Raw genomic sequence first — 27,967 nt, 5'->3', positions numbered from 1 at the left:
GGTGTCCTGGGGCTGGGAAGCAGGGATGCTGGTTGAGTGGTGGGTGGGGTTTGGGAGTTAGTGAGATTTTTGCTGTCATCTACAGGGCAGAGGCCAGGGATTCTGCAAACATTCACGATGTACACAGTAGCTACCACAATAACTAACTAGACTTAAATGTCAAGGATTCCTGGAGTTGAGAAACCTCCCTTTATATCTAAGATGTTTCGCATTGTAATATTATTGTAACATTGTTGTAAACAATAACAATATTTCTCTAGAGGCTACATTAGCAAAGATGGCTACCTGTCACAAAACCTACTTGAATATGGTCCCAGATACTGCAGTATATGGTCTAGATTTTCTTGGACTTCTAAAGAGCCTTATTTATTAGGTTTGAGGTAGACACAAAACTGTCTTTCTTTTTTCTTTTTTTTTTTTTCCCCTGAGATGGAATCTCACTGTGTAGACCTGGCTGCCCTGGAATTCACTATATAGACCAGGCTGGCCTTGAATTCACAGAGAGCCACCTTGCCTCTGCCTTCCAAGTGCTGGGATCAAAGCCATGCACCGCTATGCCCAACTGAAACTGCATTTCTAAAGAGTTGCCAGGTCACATTGATCTTGCTACCCTAGACAAAAATAATGTGGCTCGGCTCATTTTTCTAGTTTCCTTCTCTGTTGCTGAGGTAAATAAAATACTGACCCGAAGCAACTTAGAGAGGAAAGGGTTTTTTTTTTTTTTTTTTTCCATCTTAAACTTTATAGTCCATCACCAAGGGAAGATAAGGGAGGAGTTCAAGATAAGAACCTAGAGGCAAGAGCAGAAGCAGAGACCACCCAGGAATGCTGCTTACTGGCATGGTCTCTTGTTTAACCCAACACCATCTGCCAAGGGTAGCATTGCCCATAGTGGGCAGGGCCTCCCGCATTAATCATTCATCAAGGAAATGCTCCACAGGCCAATCTGATGCAGGTGGTGCTGTGGGATGGATTCTCCAGCAACAAGGTGGTACCTCAATTGGGATTCCTCTCTTCCCAGCTGATTCTGGTTTGTGTCAAGGTGACAAAGACTAACCAGCACACTTGGATTCTCCAATCAAAACCTTCCTTTCCTCTGGCAGCTAGAATGAGCATCCCACCAGGAAGAATGCCGTTGTAAGACATGTACTGGAGGGCAGTACCCATTCTTCCCAAGATGAGTACATTTTAAAGTATTCAGCCGGTATAATGGTTCATGCACATAATCCAGGTACCCTGGAAGCTGAGACGGGAGGATTACCATTAGTCTGGGAAGAGTTTGGACTACAAAGAAAGTTTCAGGCCAGCCTAGGCTATATACAGGGTAAGACTTGTCAAAAAAAAAAAAAAAAAAAAAAAAAAAAAAAGAGAAAGAAAGAAAGAAAGAAAAGAAAAGAAAAAAACCCCAAACCAACAAACCTTAACATAGATGCTTGCATGTCTGCCATGGGATTGAAAATAGCTTCACTAAAGTGTAGAGACGGTAGCTGCTGTGATGACCCAGGTGCCCATTTTATAAATGGCAGCGAAGACTGAGTCAGAGGTAGAGCAGCTGCCAGGGGACTCTTCCTTCTCTCAGCAGGAATGACTAGTCCTCTAAAGCTTTGGGCTTTGGAACAAATTCCTGGCAGAGCCTTTGGGTTTCTGGGAGGTAGTGTGAGAAATCTTGCCTTTCTACAGAAGTTTGGTCAGTGTCTGAAACACAGGCTGACCAGTGTTTGAACTTTCTCGATATATCAGAGCTAATGCTGCACTATTTTGAATTACTAAATGGCCCTATGGGTGTTCAGCACAAGGCATTTGTAAATGCAACCGCTTCTTGCTCATTTGCACATCTAACTTATTTGAATCAATTTTATTGGTTTCTTTCGAACTCTATCTGTAGAACCTGAGGCAGATATTACAAGGGATTTGTGCTGGCACATAGAGACTAATTTTTTGAAATTGATTTGCTTATGTTAATAGTTTTCTATGGTCTTGTCTACTCCATGCCCCAAACCAGCAAACAACTAGTAAGTAAATTCAAGCAGAAAATAGAGTAGAATTATATAGTCTGTTTGTTTGCCTCAGTGGAAAGGTTGATTTGGTTAAAACTATCAATAAAATATTTGTTCACTGTGGACATCTGAAAACCCCCAAATGTCCATGAAAGTTCTAGAACTGAATGGCTAAATTGTTCATGTTCCTGTATCCTTCTAAAACTATATTCCTGGGACACAGGAGCAGTGACATTCTGGGTTATCTCCTTTCATTATTGAGTGTGCTGGGGTCTCACATGCTTTCATTGGTTGCACTATCTCAAAAGATAAGTGAGTCTGGTCACTTCAAGATACTGTCACTTTCTCACACTCTGTAAATGCCAAAAAAATCTCTGTTTTACATGGATCAACTTGTGGAAGGAGGGGAACACTATATTTTTTCATATAAAAGCTGGTACTTTGAATTTTAACAGTTTGGTTGATGTAGTGATCCAGGTTATATGCCTGCACATGAAATATCAAACTGTCCTCACCTGCAGGGAGAGAACCAAGTTTGGGACATGTACATAGCTTGCACTTAGCTTCTGCCCCAGACTGTGTCCTCCACAGGGATTAACAGTTAGCCCTTCTTTAGAATGAAGACCTCAGTCTGTGGCAGGATGCTGTTCTGAGAGCAGCAGGCAGTTTCTTGGGGTACTCCTCCTGTGAGAGCTGTCTTGTCATCTGTGATGGTGAAGGGGAGCAAAAGAAACGGTGCCTCTGTGTGTCTCCAAGTTGTCAGTTTCTGGGCAGGAGGGTTGAATTTTAAAGTATCATTTAAAAAATATTTATTTTTATTTATGTGTATGTGTATGCACCTGGTTATCTGTATGTGCACCACATGTGTGCAGTGCCTATAGAAGCCAGAAGAGGGCACTGGATTCTCTGGAACTGGAGTTACAATCAGTTGTGAGCTTCCCAGTATAGGTGCTGAGAATTCAACCTAGGTCCTCTATAAGAGCAGCAAGTGCTCTTAACAGCTGAGCCATCTCTCCAGCCCCAAGGCAGTTGTATAGCTAGTTTGGTTTTCAACACTAACCGCTTAGGCTAGGGACATTTCTTCCCCCCTACTTGGCAGTCTAGGAAGCTGTGGGTTAGAACCATTTAATCACAAAGGGCAGAGTCTACTTCAAAGCCTGAATTCTTTGTACGTTGACAAAACAGTAGTTCCTATTTATGAAATACTGTGGTGTACCAAGTAGCAAAATCTAATTTGCTGCTTAAAAATGCAAGAGCAAGTCATCCTTACTATAAATGTATTTTGGAGCTAAGTGAAGAATGATAATGTTTTGATTTCCTAATAGGAGAAACAAATGTATGGGGCTGGCCACCATCCTCAGCTGCTTCTCAGCTATTCTGTATTCACCGCAATCATACAACCCTTTCCCAGTGGGTAAAACCACGAGGAGCTAATGGGATCTGTGATCCATGTGGGTCTCTGATGCTCATCTGCCCTGCCACAACAGTGCTGTGCATGCTCATCCATTATCAGGATGACTTTGTCTATGATTGCTTGACACAGTGGTTAAAACATTTTTGTGGTTCATTTCCTGCGTAAGCTGATTAATCCTGTCCCACTTAAAGACCTCAGAAGGCCTATTGTAGTCACCACTCACTAATGCCTGCCCCAGGCCACTGTGTTTTCCACCTGAGAAAGATGGGGCTTCAGCATTCATATCCCCTAATGGAGAAGTGGTCCATCTCTGTGCCCCATTAGTTGGTTAGTGGCCTACTACTGAACTAATTAATTACACAAGATAGGCCGAGGGCGGGGAGGGAGGGAGCACAGGAGAGGGAGAGCCCTGCGTTTTAGGTGAGAAGGCTGTGAAGAGGTAGGCTGGATAGGGAATACTCAGAGGGTGATGGCATTCTTGGGCTGTCTTTTCATCTCTGGAAGCATAGGCAAGAGCAAGGAAAGGCAAACTCCTGTTACAGGGGCTCCGACTTCAGAGTTTTAGATAAGCCTGAACACACATTGAAGGAAATCGTCTTCCTAAGTGTAACTTGAGTTTAGCTTCATTTTTGATTCAAATAACCTCAGAGTGTTTAATAAGAAAGCAAACACATTCCCCCAGCATAGAGCAAGCAAAGATTTGAAAAATATTTTCAAATCCACATGTTACTGTTACCAACTTTCAGACCAGATAGTAGTAGGCTTCATTTGTGAACCTCTTGCTTTGAAATGATTGTTGCTTATCTCCCACCTATGGAAATGGGCAAGGCTGGTGTGATCTGGCAGGGCAATTTTGTAATAGCTCTCAGAAATAAAGCAAGATAGAATGGAGAATTCTTAAATGGCAATGTGTATTAAATGTACCGTTTAAGTTGGGTGGACAGTGTTGTACATTGTTCATTCATTTGCCAAGTATATATAGAAGGCTACTCAGTTTCCTCAAGCAGTGTTCGGGGGCTGAGTTATGAAGATAAGCATCATGCCCTTATGAAACTCCAAGCATAGAAGGGATACAGGTAGACAGACTGGGAACTGTGGTAGAATATAATGTCTTCTAGGATGGGATGTTAAGGGGCCATAGAAACAGATAAGAAGGAGATCAACACAGACTCGAGGTGTTACAAAGCCTTCTTTCTAATAAGAAAAGTCTAAGCTAAGGTCTGAAGAATCAATGGAATTACTAAGATGTAAAGGTGGGTCAGAAGAGAGAGATTTGCCTGAATGGACTGGAAGACATTCAGTAACTAGATAATGCTATGCTGATCAGATGACAAATGGAGGCACCTAGGAGTGGCTAGCAGGAACGTCCAATCTTTTGACATTGTAACATGACAGTATCATCTACAAGTGTGTTGGGATGCATTCACAGATATTCTTGAATGCATGTGGTCCACAGGCCACAGTGGATGGATGAGCCTGTAAACAACACAACAACATGGGAGGAATGAGATGAAGAGATGGGCTCAGAACAGAAGCCATGAACTGTAATGACTTTGGGGAACATTCTTCTCAAATCTGAACACACACTTGAATTACCTGGAGACTCTGTTAGAATGGAGATTAAACTCAGCCTTCATAACAAGCCCTCAAGGGGTTTCTCAGTTGAGGACTACACTTTGGGTATTGGTATGGTTTAGCTATGAAGTGTGAGCCACAAAGATTCATGTATTGAAGGCTGGTCTTCACCTGGTGGGTCTAGTCATTGAAAAGTGACAGGATCAGAAGGGCTCTGACTTCAATGGGTTGGTACATGGGTAGATTTGTAATTTGATGGCATTTATTGAGAGGTGGTGAGAGGTAAGGCCTAGTTAGGGGAAGGAACTTGGCTTTGAAGGGCGTTTTGTTCTTGATCTTTTCCCTTTGCTTTTATGCATTCTATCTGCCATGAGGTAAGAGGCTCCGTTTCATGTTCCCACCATAATGTTCCGCCTCCCAATGGCCCAGAAGCTACAATGCCAAGTGACCATTGACAGAAACCCTGAAACTGTGAGCAAATAAGTCCTTGTTTTCTATTCTAGTTCCATTTCCCTTGCTATGATAAAAATATTTGGACAGAAAGTACCTTAGGGGAGAAAGGGCTTAACTCACAATCCCATGTTAAAGTTAGGGGAGATTTTTTTTTTTAAACTCACCATCCCATGTTAAAGTCTACAGGGAAGTCACAGCCACAGGAGACTGAGATAGCTGATTACATTACATCCATAGTCAAAAGCAGAAAGAAATGAATACATACCCACTGGCTTGCTTGCTTGCCTGCGATCATTCCAGTTCCTCTACTCTTAATACAGTTCAGGAACCCCTGCCTTCTACAGTGGGCTTGGTCTTCCCACATGAGTTAATTTAAGATATGCCCCCAGAGATAGGCCTACAGACCATACCTAAGTAAACAATCCCTCATTGAGGCTCTTTTCCCAGGTGATTTTAGGTTATGTTGAGTTGGTAATTAAAGCTAATCATCCAACTCTTTTATTTTGCAGAGTAATTTATTTATTTATTTTTGTCACAGAGATTTAGCAGAGGTGTTCAGGATTAGAAGAGCATGAAAATGTCCCTTTTAGACACTAACTGGTGACTGGGAGAGGCTAGTCATTTTAACAGTTTCATTAGTCCACAAAAGATATGGAAAGACTCCTGTTTCTGTTTCTTAATGCCGCTGATCCAGTGGCCTTCTTCACACTTTGCCTTCATTTTATCCCTCAGCTATGGCTTGAATAGAAAAGATTTCCTATAGGTCATGGTTTAAACACTTGGTTCCCAGCTGGTCATGCTACTTTGAGAGAGTGGACATTTTAGGAGTAGAGACCTAGATAGAAAAGGTAGGTCTCTGAGGGACGGTCCATAGGAACAGATCCTTGGTCCCTCCTGTGGGTACTGTCTGCTCTCTGTCAACCAAGGAGTGACAAGCAGCCTATGCTACAGCTTCCTGCCACTACAATGCACTCCTGAAGTGTATGGCACCAAGTGACCAGAGACTGAACTCTCTGAAACCGTGAACTAATAGTCGTTTTGACACAATGCCATAAGACTGACTAATCCATGCTCATTCCCATTTGTGTTCTCTTCTTGGCTGATTTCTAGATACAATACTTTTGTGCTAGAGTCTCAAATGGAATCCAGATCATGGATGATTGGTGTTTCACAAAATGACACTAGGCAAGGTGGCCTCCAGCTTTGCAGTGGTTCTTCCATTGACCATAAGCTGAAGAACACAGCACTCCACTGGAATTAGTGGGAATGTTCACATTTACACAACAATAAATGTTGATGAAAAAAATGACTTTCAAGTTCTTCTTCCACATCTATCTCCTCTTCCTTCAGTGCTGGCAGCTATTAAAACATTACCATGTGCCAGTGGATGATGGAATGGACAGTGAACACAATCAGCAAAGCTTGGTGGACTTGGCATTGTAGTTCTGGTGACTGTGTGATGAGCTGAGGGATGCATTGCCATACAAATCTACATTGTGGTCACATTTCCCTAGTTAAAGCTCATCTTGGTTTTTGTGAGAGGCTACATCTTGGCCTCTATGTCTTCTTCCAAGTGCAGCAAAAGGGGATGAATTCAAGGAAGGATGCTCCTTGTCACACCCTCTGGCTTCTGCAACCATGCTTCTCTAGCCTCCCCCTCAGCCAGATAAGCAGATCATCTCTGCATGGGAGCTCCTCCACCCAGGAGTCTACGGTTCCCAAATCAGTGGTTCCAAGAAGGCTGCCAGGGCTCAATTAGGCTTGGCATTTCCCCTCCTTCTATCAGCTCCTGGCTCTTATTTAGTTTTAAATTAAATAAAAATTGCAGCACATGGATTTGAATTAAAACAAGAAGACTGATCTTTGTAATATGCACCACATCAATAGGGAAGCTAATTTGTGCGAAACACATCTCCTCCTTTAATTTAAACTACAGAGAGCAGCCTCTTTGGTTTTGAGGGAGCTGAGAGCTGGGGTGGGGCTGTTCATGGGAGCATTACTAGGGCTGTGCTTGGGATCAGAAGCAGAGGTTTCAAGGGAGTTTAGCATTCTGCTTAAGCCCTTTGTCCTGGATGTCACAGGATACACCAGAGTGGTCACAGCCTCCTGGCCTTGAATTTAAAGGAAGTCTTAAATATGTCTCAGGATTAACCTCTTTGATTGACTCTTTAACAGCATCTGAACTACCAATAGAACTGTCATCATTAAAAACTCCTTAAGACAGAGAAGACAAACAGTGGGTCCAGATTCCTTACCTGGTGTTCATGATCCATGTACCACTTTACTGTTTCAAGGCTGTATGTATACACACTACTAGACTATATTGATGAAATTCCATGGGGGATTGTAGATGAGAAATTCAGTCTGCAGTCTTTCTGTTGTTTTGTTAGTCCAGTTGTTTTGGAGGTAAGGGATGGAGGCTTGGGAGAGGGCAACCATCTCCGAATCATCCACGAACAATGAGTGCTTCACTCAGAAACATTGCTAGGCCATCTACATGTTTTGCCTGCATCTATTCTGTACACCATGTGTTTGCCCGGTGTCCATGGAGGCCAGAAGAAGCATTCAGATCCCTTGAATCTGGAGTTAGGGGCAGTTGTAAGTCACCATATAGGTGCTGGGACTTGAACCCAGGTCCTCTGGATGAGCAGCTAGAGCTCTTAACCCATCTCTCCAGCCCTATATCCCTTGGTTCATCTACATTTGGAGGTAGGTTTTGCCAGGTTTTAAGGAGCCTAAAGCCTACATATGGCTCTCTTGAATGAGAATAAATACATAGAGACTACATGAGTATATCTACACAAGTCAGAACACTTTGTTGGCGTTTTCCCCAGGATCTGAACTATGGTACAAAGAAGAAAGTTAAGGTTAAGTCCACTAAGTTCACAAAGAACTCATGTCTGCTTTAAACATTCTTTTCCCTCCTGCCGAATGCCAAAAGGTGTGCAAATGGTAAGGGCGGATAAATAGGAGATTTAGCAAATGGTAGGCACCATCGACTGAAGCAGAAAGCTAAGGTTTCTATGTGATTGACATTTGAGTCTGAAGTGTATGGACTTAGTGGGCTAAGCCAAGTCAAATCTCTCTCACAAAGGCACCTTTGTCTTTGTTTACCTGAATACCCACCCACCTTAGAGCATGCACTGGCTGACAAATGTGTGCTGAGGGAATAGCTGGGTGACCATATAGAAAGATGATTGTATGACTCTGGCCAGGGAAGCAGGTAGGCTGACTTCAGATCCTCACTTTTGCCTCTTCTCCTCCAAATCCAATCCCCTCGTTCTCACCCTGGCTCTGGAGCAGACCCACCTGCTGCAGCCTCTCCTCCTTCTCTGTCCCCATCTCCAACTGATCACATTGTTATGGAATAATCTTTCTGTATACTGTGAAGATATGTCTTTGCTAAGGTGCCCTCTGATTTGTTTAATAAAAGAGCTGACTGGCCGGTAGCTAGGCAGGATGTAAAGGCAGGACAGCAAGATCCAGAGGATGCCGGGAGGAAGAAGGGCGAAGTCAGAGGAGATGTCATGAGACACAGAGTCAGCAGGATAGGAAGTAAGTACATGAGATAATGAGCCTTGGAGAAGCACATAGATAAATAGAAATGGGTTAATTTAAGGTATAAGAGCTAGCTGAAAACAAGCCTAAGCTAATGGCCGAGCATTTGTAATTAATAAGAAGTCTCTGTGTGGTTATTTGGGAGCAGGTGGTCCTGACCAAAAAAAACTCTGCCTACATCACATGACCTTCTCCTCCACCCTTCCACCCTGGCACTCATCCCATTATCTCAGGCCTCAACACCAGCAGACATTTCTTTGGAATCCACAGATCATGCCAGCCAGGGAAGCAGGTCAGCTATCTGCAGATCATCGCCTCTCTCTCCCCTGCTCTAAATCAAATGTTCCAGGCTCACTCACAACTTTGTAGCAGACTACCTGCTGCAGCATCCCCTCTCTTCTTTGACCACATCTCCAGCAGATCACACAGATCATTTCCTCCAACCTTCTTTCCCACTCATTATTTCCCACTCAACTCATTTCCCACTGTTTTCCTAGCCTGCAATTCCAGCAGGTATTCTCTGGGAACCTGCCAGCCAAACCTGCTAGAGAAGAAAGTAGGCCCACCAAGCAGGAAAGCTAGCTTCAAATCTTCACTCTCCTTCCTCTGCTCCAAGTCCAATCCCCCAGTCTCATCCCAGCTCTTTAACAGACTACCTGTTGAGTCTCTCACTTTCTGTACCCCCCCATCTCAGAGGATTATGTAGATCTTAGTGGAATACCCTGATTCCCTCCAGGAGTGTGCCCCCCCAATTCTTCCATTTCTAGGTGTTAGCTATAGTAGAAACACATTTACCTGGAATCCCCAGTGGTCACACCTATCAGGATCCCAGAAGAATCTATCAGGCAACACACAGCCACTATATCCTCCTAAGAACTAGAGAGGGCAACAGAAACCAAGAAAAAACCAAAACAACAAACAAACAAACAAACAAAACAGTACAACAACAACAACCTACCTGGTGACCAGATATCATCACCTAGAATTATAATCTTCCAAAACCCAGATACCTAGTTGCCAGCATAAACACAATCAATAAATAGCCAGAACAGTATGTCTCCACTAGAGTCCAGCAACCCTACCTTTACTATTCTAACATGTAGATGAATTTCTAAATTGTCTTATTAAATAAAAAACATGGAGCCAGAAATTTGGGTTAAAGCCTTACAGAGATCAGGGAAATACGGAAAGCCATAACCTCACCTCACCAAGCCCATAGTGGACATTTTGTCCGAATCTGTCAAATGTTAATGGACTAGACATTGTTAATATAATTCTTGACTGTATATAGTGTATATACTTACTGTATATACTTATTCTTATATTACTTACAACTTTTTTATTTTAAATGAAAAAGGGGAAATGTGGTTGATATATTGTGCACCCCAATAAACTTATCTGGGGGTCAGAGAACAGAACAGCCACTATATTAAACATAGAGGTTAGGCAGTGGTAGCACACGCCTTTAATCCTAGCATTCTAGAGGCAGAGATCCATCCAGATCTCTGTGAGTTCAAGGACACACTGGAAACAGCCAGGCATGGTGACACATACCTTTAATCCCAGCACTTGAGATTCCAGGAAGTGATGGCAGGAGCAGAAAGGTGTATAAGGCATGAGGACCAGGAACTAGGGCTTTTAAGCTTTTAGGCTTTTGAACAGTTCAGCTGAGATCCATTTGGGTGAGGACTCAGAAGCTTTCAGTCTGAAGGTTCGTGGAAACAGGATCCAATGAGGAGTTGTTGAGGTGAGTTTAGCTGTGGCTTGTTCTGTTTCTCTATTCTTTCAGCATTCCCCCCAATACCTGGCTCTGGTTCTATTAATAAGACCTTTTAAGATTCATGTTACACTAACATATCTGAAATATAAGGAAAAGACCTTAAAACAGCCTGTATGAAGATGATAGAGATGCATAAAGAGGAAATGAATAAATCCCTTAAAGAAATCTATGACAGTACCAACAGTCAAAGGAAATGGATAAAACAGTTTAAGATCTGAAAGCAGAAACAGAATCAATAAGAAAACCCAAACTGAGGGAAATCTGGAAATGAAACATTTCGGAACTGGAACAGGAACCTCAGAGGAAAGCCTCACCAACAGAACACAAGATGTGGAAGAGAGAACCACAGGGCACTTAAGACACAATAGAAGAAATGAGCACCTGGCTACAGGATACCTCTGTCAAAGAAAATATTAAAAAAAATCCTGGCCCAAAACCTCCAAGGAATCCGGGATACTGTGAGAAGATCAAATCTAAGGCAGTGAGAACACAGGAAGGAGAAGAAGCCCCAGTCAAAGGCACAGAAAGTGTTTCTGACTAAACTAGTAGACTGAACCAGAAAAGAAATTTCTTTTGGCACATAATAATCAAACACTAAATGTACAGAACAAAGAAAGACTATTAAAAGCTACAAAGGAAAAAGACCAGGTAACATATAAAGACAGGCATATTGGAATTACACCTGACTTCTCAGTGGAGACCTTAAAAGCCTGGTCAGATGTCCTGCGGACTCAAAGAGAGCACAGATGCCAGCCCAGACTACTACAAAAAAAAAAAAAACGAAAAGAAAATAAACTCAGTGATACCTTTGTTGGTGCCTTGTTTAATAATGTCATGTCAGGGCTTTAAAAAATAAATTCTTATTTTTATTTAACACATATATACATATATATGTATATGCATATATTCTCTCTCTCTCTCTCTCTCTCTCTCTCTCTCTCTCTCTCTCTCTCTCTCTCTCTCTCTTTCTTTCTCTCTCTCCCCTACAGGTCCTTTGTGTATATATTATGGTTTCTAGCTTTTTCCAGTTTCATGGGATTCCCAAGTGTGTGAATGAGTGAATTTCTGTGTGTGTGTGTGTGTGTGTGTGTGTGTGTGTGTGTGTGTATATATATTTGTTTCTTGTTTCTTGTGCTTTTTCTTGGGCTCTGTCCCTCCTGTTTGTCTGCTTTGTCTTATTCCAATATGTTTATTTTGTTTTATTTTATCTGTTATCTTATTACTGTCCCTTAGATGCCTCTTTGTTTTGGAAGGATAGACAGAAAGGGGGTGGATCAGGATGGGAGAGGAGGTAGTGAAGAACTGGGAGGAACAGGTGGAGGGGAAACCATCATCAAGGTATATTATGTGAGAAAAAAATATTTTCAATAAAAAATTTACATTCACATTTTAGAAAATCATTATTGGTTTTCTTCACAAAGGACCTCTTATAAAATGGTTGAGTTAGGCAAAGAAAGGTCCCATCTAAATTTATTTGTGAAGTGTGGGCAACTAGATTCTGTCAGAGGACTACTGATGTCATACCTCACCAGATGGCCCCCGGCACTCCAGGCATCATCAACATCAGTCTCCATTTGAAGCGAGTATCTTTTAAGGTGGCTGCATTTTCCTCCTGGTGCTAGCAGGTCTTACTCTCGTTTACTCAGAGATGGTGTGTTGTTTGCGTCTCTTTGCAAATCCCTTCCTATGGCTCCAGTGATGTTATGTTGACCTTTAGAATTCTTTGTTTTCAGGGCCTTGGGATATGTCTTAGTCAGAAAAGTGCTTGCTTTGCAAGTATGAGGACCTGACTTTGATTTCAAGAACCCATTAAAAAAAATGACAGGCACAGTGCCTGCTTATAATCCTAACTCCGGAGATGTGGAGACTGGAAGATCTCTGGGGCTCACCCACCAGTCGGCCTAGCCCACTTGGCTAGTTTCTGCTCTCTCTCACATGCATGTTCACGTGTGCACATTCACGCACAACACATACACACATGTATGTGAACATGAGCACACACACACACACACACACACACATACACACACACACGTTTCCTGGCAAATAGGAAACTGTAAACTTTAAGCTCTGAGTGAGCTATAGCTGTCAGAATCCATGCAGGAAATCAAAGATGAGTGTGTGGTACATTCTTCGGAGAAATGTCACCTTATGTGTGGTACTCACTAGTAGAGAAGTCTCAGCCTGTACCTTTGAGTTAATGGTTAACATTTTGTGAACTAGACAAGGAGGGACATGCCACACATGCTGGGGTTGGCTTGCTTTAGGAAAGACATGGCTTTAATTTAACTTACGTTCTCATTACCTTAAGGGTAAATCTGAGGTAGTATCATATAGACAAGATTCTAAATTCAAAGTCAACAGGCTGGGTTCAACTCACAATTATTTCTTTAATTTGTTGTGAGATTGTAAGCAGGATGCCCAGCTTCTCCCTGTCTCTACATGGTCCAATAGGGAAATTCTGGGAAGATGCAGAGTGGAAAGAACAGGGATCTCTCTCTTCACCCGGACAACAATTATACTGGTGGGATGTGTCTGATGTAACTGCTTTTGGTTCTTTAGAATTGGAAGATTTGGGATATCCAGTACAAGCTTTGGACAATAAATTGTGATAAGTCTGATCACTTTTTTTCTCTTAGTGTACATACTGGTTAGTTTTGTCAGCCTGACAGAAGTCATGTTCACCTGGGAAGAGGGAGCCTCAGCTGAGAGAATCCCTCTACCGGATTGAATGGTAGACATGTCTTTGGGGCATTTTATTGTTTAATGATTGATGTGTGTGTGGTGGGGGGTGGGCAGACCACTGTGTGTGGTGCTACTCTAGGGCAGGTGGTCTTGGGATATACAAGAAAGTAGGCTGAGGAAGTCTTGGAGAGCAAATCATTGAGCAGCATTCCTCCATGATCTCTGCATCAGCTCCTGCCTCCAGGCCTTGGGGACTTGTCTTGGCTTCTCTCAATGATGAACATGTAGAGACAGGGACATGTAAGCCAACTAAACCCCTTCCTCCCCAAGTTCCTTAAGTTGCTTTTGGTCATTGTTTCTATCACAGCAATGGAAAGCGCATTGGGACAGTATAGTGACAGTTGTCCATCAAAGCACAGGCAGTGACATGTGAGATTCTGCAGCTGCTTCTAAACAGCTGGAAGGAGCCAGCAGGCTGATGTCATGGATTTGTGCTCTGAAAGCTGACTGCTGGCCGTCATCACAAGGGGACAAACAGAGGCCAGCAGCTATGGCTACTTCCCCTCTGCTCGCCATTACAAGCTCCTGGCTTTTTGGTTGAAGTGAGTTCCTGGAGATTTAAAGGGTGAGAGTCCTTTTATGTTGCCTCTTTTGTCTTTCTCCTTTTCTCCATTCGGGAGCTATACATTAAAGACCAGGACATTAAAAAAATAACTGCATATTGAAGTGAAATTAGAAGGTCATTGCACAAGCTCAAAAAGCCACAGCTTGGAAGGACCTGAGATGCTTATAGCTTGGGTTGACCCTTTCCAAAAGGACAGCCTACTCAAGCTAAAATAAATAAGTATAAACTAAAATTAAATTAAATTTAAAAGCAAATATAAACAACAATGACAAAAGAAAGCAAACCCAGGGCAGGGGGCACATGTGCTTTCCAAAGTTATCAAAAAATATCAGATTAAAATGTTTAATTTCCAACTACAACAAAAAGAAGTCTATTCTCACTTTTACCAGCTATTTGCAAGAAGAATCAACAGAAAAAGACTTGATAGAAGATTATGTTAACAGTAACGGAAACAACTACCTTTAAAAGACTCTGATGCAAAGGAAGATATGGAAAGAGTCCAGAAAATGGTGTGTATGTTAGTTACTTTGCTGTGGCTGTGATAAAACACCATGATGAAGGCAACTTGAGGAAGAAAGTTTATTTTGGCTTATAGTTCAGAAGGATAAGAGTCCATTATGCCAGGGAAGCATGGCAGCAAAGAGCAGACATAGCGGTAGGAGGCCTCACATCTTGAACCAGAGGGATCACATTGGATGTAGGGTGAGGCTGTATAATCTCAAAGCCCTCTTCCAGTGACATGCTTCCCAAAGCAGGCTGCACCACCTAAACCTCCCCCAAACAGACCACCAGTTGGGAACCAAGTACTGAAATACCAATCTCTGGAGGACATTCTTTTTTAAAACCACCGCAGTGTATGTATGAGCAGAATATAAATATTAAACAAGCAGAGAACCTAGAGAAGTAAGAAAGCTTCTGGAGCTGGGAAGCACAGTTACTCAAATATAAATTCACTAGAGCAATTCCAAGGCAGATTTGAGCACGTAGAAGATCACTGAGTGGGTTAGGGATGCTACTGAGACCGAGAAAAAAGGTGGAAAAAGATAGGAAAGTACCAAGAGCCTAAGGATAGGTTGTCATCAAGCAGACACATTATTAGAAAAGAGAAAGGTCAAGGAGCACACTCAAAGAAATAATGGGGCAGGGGAATCCTCCCCTGTGTGTTTGATAAAAGTCATGGCTATAAATATCTGAGAAACCCAATGAACTTCAACTAAGGTGAACCCAAACAGATAGACACTGAGAAGACATTATATTTAGTTTTTGAAAGACATACACACACACACACACACACACACACACACACACACACACACACACAAAGGAAGGGTTTCTTAAAAGCTGGACTCCATGACTTACCACATGCAGAGTCATTGGTTAGATGGTTAGCGGATTGCTCAGCAGAAAGTTCAGAGTCTGAAAGGCTGGTGAGATGTTCAGTGGTTAAGAGCACTTGCTGCTCTTCCAGAGGACTCCATTTCAGTGACCAGCACCCACATCAGATGACTCATAATTTACTGTAACTCCAGGACTAGGGGATCCAACAGGCTTTTCTGGACTCTGGGTATTTGTGCACACATGACATATACTTGGGCAGGCATACAGGCAACCATAAATTAAAGATGGTATCAGAGCAAGATGTAGGAAATTATAAGAGATGGATGAGAATAAAAACACATAGCAAGATCTTCAAGGCACAATGAAAAGAAGGCAGAAATATGTAGCTATTAATCCATTAACACAAGAAAGATCTTGAGCCAACAGCCCAACAAACAAACAAACCTTGTGATTTGAAGAACTAGAAAAAAAAGCCTGAAGCTACCAGATAGGAGGAAATAATAAAGTTTGGAGCAGAGATAAATGAAACAGAGGCTAGAGGTACTACAGGGAAAATAAATGCAATCATAAGCTGGTTGGAAAAGGTCAACAAAACTGACAATCCTTAAGCTCGATGTACTAAGAAATGAAAGAAAATTCAAATTGATAAAATAAAAATGAAAATGGGGACATTACCATCCATTGTAGAAATGTAAGAATTGTAAGGAAGTTCTATGAGTAATTGAATGTAATGGATAAATGAGTAGAAACACAACACTCACTAAAGATGAGCAGAAAATCTGAACAGACCCATAACTGTTAGAAGATTCAACCAGTAATAAGTCTCTCCTGAGAAAGAAAATTGCAAGCTCTGGTGGCTTCGTGGGTGAATTCTGCCAAGTGCTAAAGAAAAACGAACACTTACCCTGCAGACTCCTGTAAAGAAAGCGAGGAAGAGCAAACACCCCTTAGCTCACTCTGTAAGGCCAGCACGGTTCTCACACCAATGCCAGGCAAAGACACAACACGTAAACTAGTGGGCTGACATCCCTTCTGACTATTGAAAGAAGAAACCTTAACTCAAATTCAACACCACATTGCAAGAATTCTTCATCACATCCAAGTGAGATTCATTCTTAGAGCAGAAAGACGGCTCAACACTGTATCAACAGAATGAAGGGGGCAAATCACACAATGACTTCAATTCATATAGGAAAAGCGTTTGGTCCAGTTTACTGGCTTTCTTTTAAAGTTATTTTATTTAGAGGTGTGTGTGTGTGTGTGTGTGTGTGTGTGTGTGTGTGTGTGTACGCACAAGTCAGGGGATAACTTTCAACATTTAAGAATGTGTTCTCTACTTTTGCCACATGGGTCCGAGGAATTGAATTCATGTTGTCAGGCTTAGTGGTAAGCACCTTTACCCACTGAACCACTTTGCTAGCCTCTCACCAGCATTTCATGACTAAAAGATGCTCAGCACACTAGAAATAGAAGAAAATCATTTCAACATCATAAAAGCCATATGTGAAAGAATGACATCAAATATGATTGGTAGTAGAAGCTCCCCCTCTGTTCAGAAGAAAGCAAAGGCTGCCCACTCTCACCCCTTCTATTCAACACAGTACTTGGACTTCTATCCAGAACAAATAATGAAGAAAAAGGAATAAAGTTATCCAAGTCAAAAAGGAAGTAAAATAACTCCTGTTCACAGACTTGAGAAGATTTTGTATGTAGAAAATCCTATAGATTCCATACACATACACAAAAGCTATTGCAGATAACAAATGAATTCAGCCAAAGAGAAAGATGCAGAATTAATGCACAAATGTCAGATGCATTTTAATAAACCAACAATGAAAACCTGAAAGGGAAATTATAAAAGTAATTCCATTTACGACAGCAGAAAAAGGAAAATATTACTTAGATATTAACCAATGTGATGAAATTAAAATTATAAAATGGTAAACTAATTTAAAATCAGGAATAAATGAAAACACTTTCCCTGCTCATGAACTGTAAGATTTAACATTAAGATTAGCAATACTACCTAATTTGATGTTTATCAAAACCCCAAATGACTATTTTCTTTGCAAAAATAGAAAATCCATATGAATCTCAATGTACCTCCTCAGCCCTCCATAATCAAAATAATCTTGAAAAACCAAACAAAACAAAATAAGAGGACTCAAGCTTCCATGTTTCTAAAACTCACTCACAAACTTGACGGCTTGAACAACTTCAGTAACGGCTGTGGGGATAGCATGAGACTAGAGTTTAATCCTCAGAGCTGTGTTAAAAAGAAAAGTCTGGGCATGGTAGTGTGCACTTGCAATTCCAATGCCGGAGATGAAGAGACAGGCAGCTACCTGGGGATCATTAGATAGCCAGCCTAATTTAGTGGGTGAGTTCTAGGCCAGTGTGAGATGTGGTTAAAAAAAAATGGTTAGGTGTTGCTTGAGGAATAACACCCCAGGTTGTCCTATAGTCCTCCCCCCACCCCACGCAGGCACACACACACTTTCAATCATCTCAACAGTGTGATGCAGGCAAAAGACAAACATATGGGGCAGAATAAAACAACAACACAACAATAAACTCTCACATAAAACTGCCAAGGTCAGTCAAAAAGCAAGTGCAGTTTTGAACAAATGATAGTGGGACAACTGGATATTCAGGTGTAAAAGAATGAAGGTGTACTCCCAAATTAGACATATACAAAATGTACCAAGAACTAAGCAAAGCTTAAAACTATAACATTCTTTGGAGAATACAGGGCACAATCCTTGTGACATCAGATTTGGCAATGGTTACTGTGGTAGAACACCAAAGGAATAGAGGACAAAATTAAATAACAGACTAGACTTCATGAAAAGTTTAAAAAGCATTGTGTATCAAAAGACAATATAAGCACAGCATGACAGAAACAAATGGAATGGGAGAGAACATTTGCAAATTATCTATCTTATAAGAGGCCAATATCTAGGAAACAGAATATTTGAAAATTGTTGACCAAAAGACAAGACTTGATTTGAGATGAGTAAAAAGGTGGATGGCCAAAGTGTTCCTGAAAAGATGCTCAACACTTCACGTAAGCAAGGAAATGTAAATCAAAACAATGTGCTGCCACCTCATACAGTGAGCATGGCTCCCATAAAAGACAAGTGAACACGCGTTGGTGATGGTGTAGAGAGATCGGGACCCTTGAGTCCATTGGTGGGACTATGAAACATTACAGCTGCTATGGAAGATGGTATGGCAGTTCCCCAAATAATTAGCAGGTAGAATTGCCGTATAATTCAGCAATTCTACTTCTGGATATATATTTATAATTGCCAGCAGGGTTTTTAAAAGAGATTTGTGTACCCATGTTCATAGCAGGATTGTTTTGTACTATCTAAAAGAAAAAAAGAAACCCAAGAGTGGTAGATGATTGGATAAGCAATAAATGCTATTTATACACATACATAAGGGACTATCATTCAACTTGAAAAGGAAGGAAATTCTGTATTATTCTACAACAGTGACAAACACTGAGGACACTATGCCGAGGCAGTCACAAAAGACAAAATAGCACAATTACATTTAAATGAGGAAACCACAGCAGTCAAAAATCACAGAAGCAGAAAGTAATACGGTAGTTTCTAGGGGGTTGGGGAGCTTTTGTTTAATACATACAGTTTCCATTTTAGGAGATGAAAAGAACATGGCTCTGGGTGGTGATCATCACACAATTTAGGAATGCATCTAATAACTGTGCGTTTAAGATGATGAAGTTTATGTTATGTCTATTCACAAAAAAAATTAAAGGGAAAAAATGAAACAAAATAACAACCAAGAAACAAAGGCTGTTCATCTCTGCCTGTCTTGCTCCAGCCATGAGTTTCAAAGGCTCTGGGAAGACAAAATGTGACTTCTGACTTGTGGCATCATTGGGCCCCATCACATAGTTATGTAACATGGAAAAATGTTTGAAAAAGAGGCCAGCTGTTTAATGAGAATGTCAGTATTTTTTTGACTATACCAAGCAATACTATGAATATTATTCACTTGTACGAAAATTATTATTAAAAACATGTAGAAGTAACTTAATCTCTGTATTGCTCAGATTCATTTCAGTCAGTGCTTGGCAAGTGAGGCAGATGCTGAAAACTCACAACATTCTCTGTACACCAGGGTCACATAGAGGTAAGCGTCTTGAAGCTTAGATTTGCTAGTCTATTGGTTGTAGTAGTGAGTAACCAGCATCCCCATGAATGAAACCAAGCATTTCAACTCCATCAGGGTTAAGGAGTCTTGTTTACCTTTTAGAATGTGAGAGCATTTAACACACACACACACACACACACACACACACACACACACACACACACACACTTCCTCTCACATGGTGTAAGTAGATGTACTATGGATAGATAATATTCCCCTAGAAGCTGAAGGCTATTAAATGACAAACCTAGTACCAGCTGTGAGCTACCTCCCTATGATGAGTTGTTGGTCAAGGAGGCCCCAGAAGCCCCCAAACGATACTGAATATTGTTTGGTTTGCATTTCTTGGTTTCCCACCAGAACTAGATGATAAGACCCCATTGTTGAAGGTGCTACAGGCTTGGGTTACAGAACACAGAGAAGTTAAGTGGAGTTGATCTGGGAGCCTCCTCTCTGCTGACTATATTTTACCATGTCAGGATGTATTACACTGTGGGAGAAAGCCAGCAACAATCCTACCCAGCTGTGGACCCCTTGAACTACAATAACAAACTGAAAGGCAAGATGTGCTCAACAGTGGCATGACCAGTATGAACTAACCAACCACATTATGATTGGATTTACAGCCCGGTGCACAGGAAGGAACTCATGCCTGATGCTGTAAACTTGGTAGTGAGCCCATGGCTGCAGCAGTCATGGGCTCTAGTGGGGAACCTATTGCTGTTGTTTTGCTAAATGGACATGGCATCAACTACCCTCTGACTAGCTACATTTATATCCAGCCATCAGTGCTGCTCTCGGTCTTTGTCAGAGAAGCTTCTTCGGACAGTGAGCTGCAGTCATTGTACAGACAACTGCTTAGAAGGCTGAGAAAAATTGACAGTAGAGTCCATGGTCTTTTTTTTTTTTTTTTTTTTTTTTTGGTTTTTCAAGACAGGGTTTCTCTGTGTAGCTTTGTGCCTTTCCTGGAACTCACTTGGTAGCCCAGGCTGGCCTCGAACTCACAGAGATCCGCCTGGCTCTGCCTCCCGAGTGCTGGGATTAAAGGCGTGCGCCACTACCGCCCGGCTGAGTCCATGGTCTTAATGGAACCCTAAATCAATTCCTTCATGCTCAAGGAACATTGCGGAAGAGAAAGCAGGAAGAATGTAAGAGCCAGAGGATGGGGAAGTGTTGTATGTCTTCTGGACCTGATCTGGTTGTTGTACACATGAACTCATCTTTGCTATAGTTACCTGCACAAGATCTGCATAAGACTGGGTCCATCACCATTTTACCAAGTGTGGGTTCATTAGACCATATGCCAAGCTACCTTCCCCCACCGAGGGACTATGGACCGTTGATGACTGTTGGGGGGTGTGAATTCACAGATAAACTGCCCAGGATCCAGTACATTACCCTCTGCTTAGGCTCATGCAAGCAACTACAATTAAGCCTCTTGTGTCATTAAAAACTAAATAAAAAAGACACAAAAGGGGAAGGAGGACTTGTTAGAAAGAGAAAGAATTTTAGTGGAGAGGAGGGGGGATGACAGCGAGCAATGGGAGGTAAAAAGGACCAAAAATTTATTATATGCGTATGTGAACTTATCAAAGAAAGGGTTCAAAAAAAGAATATCATGACGACACCATCAAATTGTGGACTTGTCTGATAAGTCCTTGTCTGAAAACACCACATTGTTGGCCTCTACTAAGGTTTGTTTGCTTGTTTTTCTGCTGCTCCAATCCTATAACTAAGCAAACTTATACATTGCCAAATCGCAAAGAAGCCATCAAGCCAGGTGGCCATTTGAGCAGAGAGTTTGCACACATGTCTATAATCTTGATTTATTACTAAAACATCTTTGTCTAATAAAACAGTGCTTGTAATCAAATGCCAAGCTTTCTAAATAAGATATCGATAAGAAAGCTATGGATGTTTTGATGGGAAACACTTCGCAACCCAGTGCTGGCTTTCAAGTTTTAAGTAAATAAGGTTACCTTTACTTTCCCACAAGAGAAGTAGCACACTGTCAAGGTTCAATGCTGCCCTAAGTCATGGATAACTGTCAATTTGACACCTCACCTTTTTTTTTTTTTTTTTTTTGGTTTTTCGAGACAGTTTCTCTGTGTAGTTTTGGTGCCTGTCCTGGATCTCACTCTGTAGACCAGGCTGGCCTCGAACTCACAGAGATCCACCTGGCTCTGCCTCCTGAGTGCTGGGATTAAAGGCATGCACTGCCACTGCCCAGTGACACCTCACTTCTTTATGACTCTCTCAGCATAGCATGTCTGGAAGTGTTAGTAAGCCCTGCCAGAGGCCCTATGAAGGGTAAACTTTAACTGTGGATCTCCATGTGCCTGTATTTGATAAGACAACTAATTCCAAACCTGGGAGCTGCACCAAGTGCTCTGTGGGCCAGGCTAGCACAGAATTAAGGAGGGAACAAACCTTCTACTCCAAGGACCACTTTAAAGGATGTTAATTTTGGGGCTGGAGAGATTGCTCAGTGGTTAAGAACACTGGCTGCTCTTCTAGAGAATGGGGGTGCAATTCTTAGCACCCACATGGTTGCTCATCACCATCTATAACTCCAGTTCCAGGGGGTCTGATACCCTCTTCTGGCCTCCATAGGCACTAAGCACACATTTGGGGTGTAGACATTATGCAGACAAGACAAAACACTCACACTCATAAAATAATAAAATAATTTTTAAAATGTGAATTTCAAAACTCTTGGTTGGCACTGAGGTGAAGTCTGAATTGTAAATGCTTCTGTCCTTGGCCTAATTACTTAAGCTGTTAGAGATCCTATGCACAAAACAACTTAATATTAGCATCCTAGGACTGGTGAATTATAAGCAGCAAACAATGCATATCAATCAATATTGGTTTCCCTCACTTTGTTCATGTTTTCCTAGGTGCCCCAACTGTCTTGGCACTGTTCTGATGGCAGATTTTCTTTCACTTTAATGTCATGGACCTGCCCATGAACTCTTCTAAAGGCACTGTAGGTGTGCACACACATAGAAGATAAACAGAGTCTTTGAATTCTGTTTCCAGTCAGGGAAGATCATTAAATAGAAAGCAACTGCAATCCCTCAGAATAGTTCAGTGGTCAGAAAACTCATTTGCTGTATTCTCTTCTGGAAAAGAGCCTCTGTTTACATCTTAGCAATGAGAACATGCATTACAGAGCCTGGATCCACTCTTGGGCACCTGCTGGGGCTTAATTAACATGTTTTTTTCACCTAATAACTGAGCCTACATGGATCTGATTAGCTTTGTGGTAACCAGGAGAAGTTTCTGGAGTCCTGCATGGATGGTAAAAGCATGGGGAGAAGGGTGGCATCCTTCAATATTGTATCCTGGGACATGCAACTGAGAAGACTGTAATTAAATTCCTCAGTACAGTGACTGCTCTGATAGCTCAGAGGGAAGTCCAGTGCTCAGCTGAGGCTCACTTCTGGTCAGATACTCAAGGCCACCCCAGTAAATTCCCTTTAACTTCCCTTCTCGTTGGGAATGAGCACTTCCTGTTGCTCAGCACTGAGGGATGAGCATGGTGCTGGGTCCAAGGGTAAAGAAAACTCAGGTCCCCCATGACTTTCTGTGCTCTGCAGAGGTGGGAGAGCAGCAGCATGAGAGTACAATGAGTCACATACCTGAAAACATCATCATGTGCTGGAAGTTCCAGGCGATCTTCTGTTTCCTGCCCAGATTCAGGAGGAAGGAGAGGGGGTAAATGTTGCAGGCTCTGGCAACAAAGATTGCTAGCTGGTGGGACACATTGAGGAAAACATTGCTGCAGAGGGGCTGACGGAGCAAGCTCAGCTATCATGTCCATCTGCTTCTCTATGATATGACCCAGAAAACAAGTATAAACATGACAACTCATCTATGTCTAACTCGCTCACCAAATTCATCGTTCAATGTCAATTCCTTCCCAGGATGACATAAAACTCTGTCTGTCTTTGAACATATGCTTGGCTGAAAGTTGGTTCTGCAATGCCATTTCAATCACTAAATTTTCCCATCACATTCACGTTGCTGGTGACTGACTCTATCCTCAATTTTGCTGGAAGCTGTGAGGTAGCGACGCCCCGGTATGATGGTATTAGCTTCTCCAACAGCACTTTGGAAAGAATAAATTTATTTCTGATGGTGGTTTCCGTCTCACTTCCCATCAGTTCATGTGTCTGTTTCTAGCAAGCTTGCTTACCCTTTTCATTTAGTGGATTTAATTTTGAGAAAAGCTGACTGTCAACGTATATAATACAACTGCTACTTCAGGAGACTTCCCTAAAGTCGAAGTCTCGTAAGTGAATATCTACTGAAAAGCTCAGCCATAAGCTTCCTCCCTTTGCTACTGTCTCTGTTCCTTCTTTGGTGGTCTGTCTGTTCTAGCTTGTCCTCTGCAGGATGAAGCTATTTGGAGTGAGATAACTTCCTTCTTTCTAAGATCCAGGTTTCAGAGGAAATTTGAGAGTTCAACAGAATCCCAGTGGCGAGAGACCGACACCAAATTCAGGTGAAGAGTGGGAACAGGGAGATGACAAGCTCTCCAGAAGTTAAGATCATCTGCCTGTGACCGACGGAGGCAGCATCCCATTTTCCAAGTGGTATGGACAATAGGTGCAGGTAGTTGCTCCGTCTCCCTGTGGCCAGATACTTGCTTCCATGGGGGTTGCCTCCTACTCCAGCCCCTGCAGAAGGAGTACCTTCTGTATTAAAAGTGGGGTCTCGCTTTGGCTATTCTCCTAGGGAGGAAATGATATCTGTGTTTGTGTGTGTGTGTGTGTGTGTACATATGCATGCCTGTAACCGTGTAACTTACTGATTAGATTAGGCTTCCTGGCCAGCAGGTCCTAGAGATTCACATGTCTCTGCCTCTCCAGAACTGGGATTACAAGCATGTACCACCGTGGCCAGCTTTTTTTTTTTTTTTTTTTTTTTTTTTTAAGATTCTGGGCTTTGAATTATGGTCCTCGTGCTTGTAAGGCAAATACTTCCCTGGCTGAGCTAACTCCACAATCCCAGAAGGTGTTATTTGATGGAAATAAACTTGCATGCACATAATGCTTTTGATGTTGATAGTACCCACTGTCATGTTGACTTCTATGATGTCTTCAAAGTTCTACTAGGAAAAAGGTTTAACCATTTTTCTTCAAAGGATACAAAGGCTCCAAGTATAAAAAGAGCGTTGAAAATGTGATTCTGGAAGGTGAAGAGAGCCAGGCCCATGTAGCAGAAGATGACATTCTCAGCCAGGAAGTTCATAAATTCAAACAGCTGAAACCAAAACAGAGACCCAGTCTGACTGATTATGACTCAGATTTGTGTGCGGCTTGTTTACTGTAACTTTGACGACCGGGCAATCCTCCTTCCTGTGGCAAGCCACCACTTGGGCCTTGAGCTCCCGCCATCAGGTCAGTTGATGTCCTTGGTTCTCTGCCCAGTGATTCATGCCACAGTCATGCCAGTGTCCTATTATTGTCAACTGCCAGGCTTCCGGAGATACCTCAGGTGGTGGTAACAGAACAATTCCTACTACGATGACAATTTCTACTATGATGTCAAGGAAGCAGAAGTCAAGTGGCTCGCTCAAGCTGTGACACAGTAAAGAGGATAAGACTATTTAGCCTGTCTGTACCTCAAACAGTAGATGTGCTTGAGTTCCAAGGCCCCAGTTAAATGAACTAAAGAGAAGAAAGCAGCTTAAAACTAAATTGGCCTCTCCAGGCAGGCAGGAGAGACAAACCTAGAAAACTTGGAATGAGGAAGAACATCAATTATATTTTAACATCAGAGTGATTAGTTTATTTCAAACCCTAGACAATGAGACTCATTAAATTGACGGATGTAGATATATCCATTAAATGTCTACAATTTCTAGCTAGTAAAGGGGATGATTAATCCCAGGGATCAGCTTCTGCAGCAAGAACACAATAGATCCATCAAGTTCAGTCGGAAGAATGGAGTAATAACATGCTATGCTGAGGGGTGCTCCCTAGAGTTATTCTTAGACCATTAACTAAACAATTTAAGTTGAACATAAAAAGCGTTTTTCTAACTTCCATATTAAAAGTAAAAGGGAAATGTGTCCAGGGGCTATACCAGAGTCGGATCTGGCAGAGACTTTATTTTATGATCCAGGCTTTCCATTTGGAAGTTTCTGAAACTTCATTCCCGGACCTACATAAATCATGTTAGGTAAATGTCTCTGGAGGCATTGCTCCTGACTTTGTGAGGACTCATTATTTTTTCATGTAATGTATTTACAGCCCCACAAATAATGCCCAATACCTGTTCTCTGACAGTTGACAGAAAGAGAAGCAGGATCTTGTCAGAAACATTATTTAAAACCAGTAATAGAAAAAAAGGATTAAAAAAGACACAGCTCCTTCGGAACAAGATGGTCTTTCCACAGTGGCAGCGTCATCAATTTCTGTGAGCACTCTGCTCTCACTCTAGGGCAGCTAATGTAAACAAATGCTGTCACTCAAATAGCTGCGGAAAACGTAGGGCCAGGGAATACAGAAGATGGAGAACCCTTTGCTACCTCATTATGCCTTTATTTTTCCCCACAGCAAGATCTGATCATCATTTTAGTCGGTGTGAGCTGCCCTAACAAAGGATCTAGTCTGCCTGGATTAAACAATAGGCTTTTACTTCCCACAATTCTGGAGGTTGAGATGTACAAGATGGAAGTGGCAGCTGATCTGATGCTGGTGAAAGTCTCCTTTTCACTTATTCCTGTTTGTGGCAAGCGCTCACAGAAAAGTCTACTTTTCTTCTGTCTGTTCTTATAGGAAGACTGATTAAAATCATGAGGGATCCACCATGAGGACCTTACTACTTCCCAAGCCTTTACCTCCAAGTAGCATCCTATTGGTCCTATATCTGAATTTGGGGGTGGGTCGTGGGTGGAAATATGCCCAGTCCTTAGCAGCACTCTTTTTAACACTGATAAGCAAATGTCAAGACAAAGTTAAAAATGTCTCTCATGTACCTACTCCAAGTGTATTTCACCCTTCAGAGGACATTTTGTGACCAGGAATATATTCAGCCTCTTCTGTGTGGTTACACTAGTTTCCCTCTAGAGTGTACCACATTCTCCGTAGCCTCTATGGCCTCTAAAGCCTCTCTAGCTTGGATATGGAGCATAGAATTCTGGACCAGATAACTCAGATCCATGCATTTCTCTACATCTCCTGTGGTATTGTATTCCCCCAAATACTGTGCATGCTAATAAACTTATCTGGGGTCAGAGACAGAGCAGCCACAATATTAAACATAAAGGATAGACAGTGGTAGCACATGCCTTTAATCCTAGCATTCCAGAGGCAGAAATCCATGTGTTCAAGGATACAGACAGGCATGGTGACTCATCACGCCTTTAATCCCAGAAAGGAAGCCTTTAATCCCAGGGAGTGGTGGTAGAAACCAGAAAGGTATATAAGGCATGAGGACCAGAAACTAGAAGCATTTGGCTGGTTAAGCATTCAGGCTTTTGAGCAGCAATTCAGCTGAGACCTGTTCTGGATGAGGACTCAGAGGCCTCCAGTCTGAGGAGATAAGACCAGCTGAGAAGTTGGCCAGGTGAGGTTAGCTGTGGCTTGTTCTGCATCTGATCTACCAGCATTCACCCCAATACCTGGCTCATGTTTGATTTTATTAATAAGAACTTTTAAGACTCCTGCTACAACCTCCCATTTGGTTCAAAATGGGTATGGAATATTTGGAGCCAAAGCAATTCAACAAGGCTTTTGAAGGGAGTGCAGGATGATGACACCCACCTTTCCACAGGATGAGAAGTCAGAAGGATGCTCACAGAAACCACCCACGGCCATCTGTGATCACAGGGGAAATGGCTCAGAGAGAACCTGAACTTTGGTCATTCTATTTAAGCTCTTTTATCCAACTTCTCCCAAAGCAAAATCAAGATCCTTTCTGCTCTAAAAGGTATGGGGTCAATTTTCTGACCCTTTTTAAGATAATAAGAAAGTTTATTATTCTTGCCTACTGCCACTCATCTTAAAGAGAGAAAAGGGTCCTATGGGACACATCAGTTCTTTCTGTTAGTTGAGGTATGACAGGAGCTTTTACTGTTCATTTTACTTTGGGTCTATGGTTTTAAGTGTTTGCTTGACAGATTTCCTTCATTTTGACAATGCTGAATTTTAGTTTTATCCACTCAGCCTACTGAAACCTACTGCTACACATTATAGCATCTGTGTACATATACACAACACAAAATTTCCACTTGGCATTTAAGTTCATTCTGGGATCTGTTTCTTTGTTCCCATTGCTGCCTGTTCTGTCTGACTCCCATGGTCTTTTTAAATAACATTGATCCATAATGCATCACAATATTC

General features: G+C 41.9%; 1 protein-coding gene across 1 annotated transcript in view; it reads right to left on the bottom strand.

Moving 5' to 3' along the window:
- Slc9a9 (solute carrier family 9 member A9) overlaps window positions 1-27,967 on the bottom strand; it is a 549,322-nt gene that overhangs the window by 195,736 nt on the left and 325,619 nt on the right. Inside the window, exons 10-11 of the mRNA XM_059268372.1 lie at window positions 24,768-24,881; window positions 23,255-23,366 (exon numbers count right to left, since the gene is read on the bottom strand). Coding sequence (XP_059124355.1) covers window positions 23,255-23,366; window positions 24,768-24,881 — 226 coding nt within the window. The remainder of the gene's footprint in view (window positions 1-23,254; window positions 23,367-24,767; window positions 24,882-27,967) is intronic.

Source organism: Peromyscus eremicus, chromosome 7 (genome assembly GCF_949786415.1).
Source record: "Peromyscus eremicus chromosome 7, PerEre_H2_v1, whole genome shotgun sequence".
Classification (NCBI taxonomy): domain Eukaryota; kingdom Metazoa; phylum Chordata; class Mammalia; order Rodentia; family Cricetidae; genus Peromyscus; species Peromyscus eremicus.
Note: the sequence above shows the minus strand (reverse complement) of the source record. Positions and strands in the feature narration are given on the sequence as shown.